General features: G+C 44.3%; 1 protein-coding gene across 2 annotated transcripts in view; it reads right to left on the bottom strand.

The window, feature by feature from the left end:
* The window catches only part of LOC143286173 (uncharacterized), a 20923-nt gene that overhangs the window by 13496 nt on the left and 2427 nt on the right, over positions 1-5000 (bottom strand). For both annotated transcript variants that reach the window (XM_076593789.1, XM_076593791.1), the window contains exons 2-3: positions 3654-3860; positions 1509-1674 (exon numbers count right to left, since the gene is read on the bottom strand). In XM_076593789.1, coding sequence (XP_076449904.1) covers positions 1509-1674; positions 3654-3842 — 355 coding nt within the window. In that variant the 5' untranslated portion in view covers positions 3843-3860. The remainder of the gene's footprint in view (positions 1-1508; positions 1675-3653; positions 3861-5000) is intronic.

The following is a 5000-nucleotide window of genomic DNA, read 5'->3' as shown; positions in this document are numbered from 1 at the left end:
CCCTCCATACCTGCCTGCCTACTTATCCCCCCCCCCTTGCCTCATTTGCTGTTCTGATGGTCATAGTAATAATGATGATATTTATATAGCGCTGAATCTTGAGCAGAAACAAATTTAAGCGTTTTCACACCAGTCATTCACACGCATGCAGAACTCTAAAACTGAAGAAACTGAAGACAAGGAAGAGGTAGGGGAGGGAGGCTATCTTGTGAAGAGGTGGGTTTTAAGTCCAGACTAAAAAGAGCTGAGTGCGGAGACCTGATGAAGCGAAAGAGGAAGTTCATTCCAAATACAAGGTCCAGAGACAGAGAAAGAACGGCGTCCAACAGTGGAGTGCTTGAATCTAGGTATGCGTAAACAGAGTGAATCCGAAGCCGAGATGGAGTGTAGAGGTGAAGGCAGCCACAAAGATAGCAAGGGGCAGATTTGTGAATACATTAAATTTTATAACACAGAGTGCTGATCTTATACTTTATTCTGTGTGAGACAGGGAGCCAATGGAAATGTTGCAAAATAGGACTGATGTGTTCAGATCTTTCTTTCTGAGGACGAGTCGGGCAGCAGAGTTTTGTATGCGCTGAAGGGACTGAATGGATTAAGCAGGCAAACAGACAATGGAGAGTTACAGTAGTCAAGGCTAGAGAGAATGAGAGAAACCACAAGTCTAGATGTTGCCTCGGTGGACAGATATTTCCGAATGGAACTGATGCGTCGCAATTGACAGTTGCAGGACTGACATGTCTGACTGATAAATTTTTGCATGGACAGTGTGTTGTCAACGACAACGTCGAGGTTCCTGACTGAGCTGGAAAGAGGGATGTATGTACTGCCAAGTTTGATTTTGTCAGCTGTGATGGAAGAGAGTTTTTGCTTAGTTCCTATGATCATTGCTTCGGTTTTGTCTGCGTTCAATTGTAACTTATTTAAAGTCATCCAGTTTTGAACGTCCAGGAAGCATTCAGATGTTTCTTGTAAGAGCGAGGACAATTTTTCAGGTGTATCACTCTTCTGAAGTTAAGTGTCATCAGCACAGGAATAATGACTAAAATTGTGGTGGTTGATAATTTCAGCAAGAGGAGCAGTGTACAGTGTGAAGAGAACTGGGCCTACAACAGATCCCTGTGGGGCTCCGTGTTTGATTCTAACTGGGGCTCCGTGTTTGATTCTAACAGGTTCAGACTGGAAATTATCGACGATGACAGACTGGAATCGATCAGTGAGATAAGATTTGAACCAGTTGAGAACAGTGCCGTTGATGCCAAATGTAAAATGAAGACGGGAAAGAAGGATTGAATGGTCTATCGTGTCAAAGGCGGCTGACAAGTCGAGAAGAGTGAGAAGGACACGACTGACTCATACAACAACAACAAAACATGATGTAAAAAAAACAACAACAACAAAAAACATAAAAGATAAAAAAAATTTTTTTTAAAGCTTGGAGGACGGGGCTGACTAGACTCGCAAGACCCTCCTCCCCTCCCTCCCTCCCTCTCGATCTCCCTCCCTACCTTGCATGGACTCAATCTTGTCGGCCAGGTGCCCGAGGCGGATCTCTCGGTGCCTCAGCCCCTGCAGCAGCCTTGGGATCCAGTCCCCTCTCCGGCACATCAGCGACAGCAGCAGCTTGGCTGCCTCCTCCCGCCCACAGCTGTCTTGCCTGGCCACAACTCGGTCCTAGGTAAAAATGTGAAACATGGTTGTTTAGAGCTGAATTCACACAAGCAAGTTTAAAAACCACCACCACCAACAACAACAAAAACAACCACACACACACACACACACACACACACACACACACACACACACACACACACACACACACACAGAGCGGAAATCTTCCGATGTTATCATCTTGTCTCGTCAACATGCAGTCGTCATCATCTTTATCATCGTCAAGACCTTCAGCATCATCACCAAGTACTTCATGCAGCATGGTTCACACACACACACACACACACACACACACACACCGCACGCGCGCGCGCGCACACACACACATACACACACATGTATATAAACATCCAAACATATATGAACTCTCTCTCTCTCTCTCTCTCTCTCTCTCTCTCTCTCTCTCTCTCTCTCTCTCTCTCTCTCTCCCCTATGTTTTTTTTCTGTTTCTTTTATTGATGGCTTGGTGTAAAAAAAGCAATTGTTGCTTATTCAATTTACCATCATGAAATAAAATCTTGACTTGATACACACACACTTTGTTCTTATTATTTCAACTATCTGCAACACATTCAAATGGTATTTTAATTCAGCATTGTGTAACAAGTCCGAGAAAAAACAACAACCAACAACAAAAAACAAAGACATACCCAACCATAATTTCTAGCATTTAGAACGAACTAATTTCTTTCAGATCTTAAATGTGCACAGACAACTGCCTGATTAAAAAATCAATTAGATGGTTTAACTACATTTTCACATTTTATGTAAAAGATTTGAACTCTGAATAGTTTAAGTAAACTGAATGCATAACAGAATCAACGATCAACACGCATTCGTGGCACCCCTTGAATCCTTTTGGATCTCCAAGCATACGGTGCCAGTATAATCACTGATGAGGTATTTCAGTAGTTGATATTTAATTTATTATTATTTTTTTCCACTGTATATTTTGACTTCTTGTTTTCTTCCAATTCCTTACATCACCCTTTATTGGGGCAGCCTTGGAAAATTAATGGATTTCTTTTTCTTCCTCTTCTTCGTTCGTGGGCTGCAACTCCTACGTTCACTCGTATGTACATAAGTGGGCTTTTACGTGTATGACCGTTATTACCCCGCCATGTAGGCAGCCATACTCCGTTTTCGGGGGTGTGCATGCTGGGTATGTTCTTGGTTCCATGACCCACTGAACGCCGACATGGAAAACAGGATCTTTAACGTGCCTATTTGCTCTTCTGCTTGCGTATACACACGAAGGGGGTTCAGGCACTAAGCAGGTCTGCACATATGTTGACCTGGGAGATCGAAAAAATCTCCATCCTTTACCTGCCAGGCGCTGTCACCGAGATTCGAACCCGGGACCCTCAGACTGAAAGTCCAACGCTTTAACCACTCCGCTACTGCGCCCGTCAGTGGATTTGATTTGTACCCCGCTGTGATAGAGAGCAACACATAACAGTTGTTGATCTGTCTGGATCACTTGCCATGGGGAACAGTACACTGTCATTGTCAAGAAATCTGACAAATATACAGGCAGAAAAAGCAAAGTCGTATGAGGCATACAATTATATGCCCTCTCCCTGAGACAAAAAATGCAGTTACACACAGCTGCTGTCTTAGAATCGTGTTCTTCATACTCACAACACCCTCCCACGCCGGCCCCAGTGAAATGTGTATTATATGCAAACGGGAACAGAATACGTATGACATAAGAAAAATATTATAAAGAATTAACAGAATACCACAGTCCATATATTCCTGCAATCATTACTCTATGCATCTTTTCCAACGTCAGAACTATGCAGTCACTAACAACATAATGTTAATTTCTTAGGTGAAAAAACAAAAAGAACAAAACAAAACAAAAACACCCCCAAAACACAACTCTTATCATTTTCTAGCTTTGTTGGACACAAACTTATTTTTTTAAAAACACAAAAAAACTGTTTCTTTTTGTGCCACGAATGAACTAAGCAACCCACCTCGTCAGCTAGAGTCAAGAGGTCAGGTGGTAAAAACATGACGAGCTTCTTGGGATCCACCAGGTCGGTGAAGTCCGGGGCAATCTGCTTGGCAAATGGATCGTCAAAGGTCAGTCCCTTGGTGCTGAGGCCCCACACCGGGAAGGTCTCTGGGCTCACCCAGGGGTAGCACACACTGGGAGTGGCCATGATGCCCACTCCTCCAATCTGAAACGAGTATTCTTTGTTGTTAAAAAAAAATTCTCTTAAACTCTTGACATTAAATACATGGGTACTGAAGACAATGGAGTGATGGCATAGAGGTAACGCGTCCGCTTAGGAAGCGAGAGAATCTGAGCGCGCTGGTTCGAAACACGGCTCAGCCGCCGATATTTACTGCCCTTCCACTAGTCCTTGCCGGAGTGGTGGTCTGGGCGCTAGTCATTCGGATGAGACGATAAACCGAGGTCCCGTGTGCAGCATGCCCTTAGCGCACGTAAAAGAACACACGGCAACAAAAGCCGGGTTGTTCCTGGCAAAATTCAGTAGAAAAATCCACATCGAAAGGAAAAACAAATAAAACTGCAGGCAGGGAAAAATACACAAAAAATGGGTAGCGTTGTAGTATAGCGACACTGACGCTCTCCCTGGGGAGAGCAGCCCGAATTTCACACAGAGAAATCTGTTGTGATAAAAAGAAACACAAATACAAAGCACTCTGTGAACAGTCACCAAGGAGCCGTCGTGCTGACAGGCTGAAGAACCGTGTAGACAGGATTCCTCCAGGTCTTTCGGCTGTGTGTGGGGACTGGCAACTGTTAAAAATCAGTCGTGCTGACATCAGGCGTTAATATTTCCTTGAGTGAGAAGAGGGCAACAAATGCTTGTGTGTGTGTGTGTGTGTGTGTGTGTGTGTGTGTGTGTGTGTGTGTGTGTGTGTGTGTGTGTGTGTGTGTGTGTGTGTCTGTATGCTTGTCAGTGTGTGTGTGTGTGTGTGTGTGTGTGTGTGTATGCTTGTCAGTGTGTGTATCCTTGTGTGTGCGTGTGCGTGTGTGCGTGTGTGTGTGTGTGTGTGTGTGTGTGTGTGTGTGTGTGTGTGTGTGTGCACCCTGCTTGTATTCAATAGCGAAAGTGCACAAGGAAAGTTCCCAAAAGAAAACACACTAGCGGTTTTGCATTTTACCGTAACTATGAACTGCAGCCTTGCAATCAATCCGAAACGGGTTTTCCCGATGTTCCAAGGAAAAAAAAAAAGGGGGGGGGGGGTATGTCTGAGCTGGCCCATAGACTGTTGTTTAACGAGTAGTTGGGTCCACCTAATTATTCCTTATGCGGCCCAATAACCAATTATCCACGTGCCGGACGCAG

The sequence above is a fragment of the Babylonia areolata genome, chromosome 9 (genome assembly GCF_041734735.1).
Source record: "Babylonia areolata isolate BAREFJ2019XMU chromosome 9, ASM4173473v1, whole genome shotgun sequence".
NCBI classification, from domain to species: Eukaryota; Metazoa; Mollusca; class Gastropoda; order Neogastropoda; family Buccinidae; genus Babylonia; species Babylonia areolata.
Note: the sequence above shows the minus strand (reverse complement) of the source record. Positions and strands in the feature narration are given on the sequence as shown.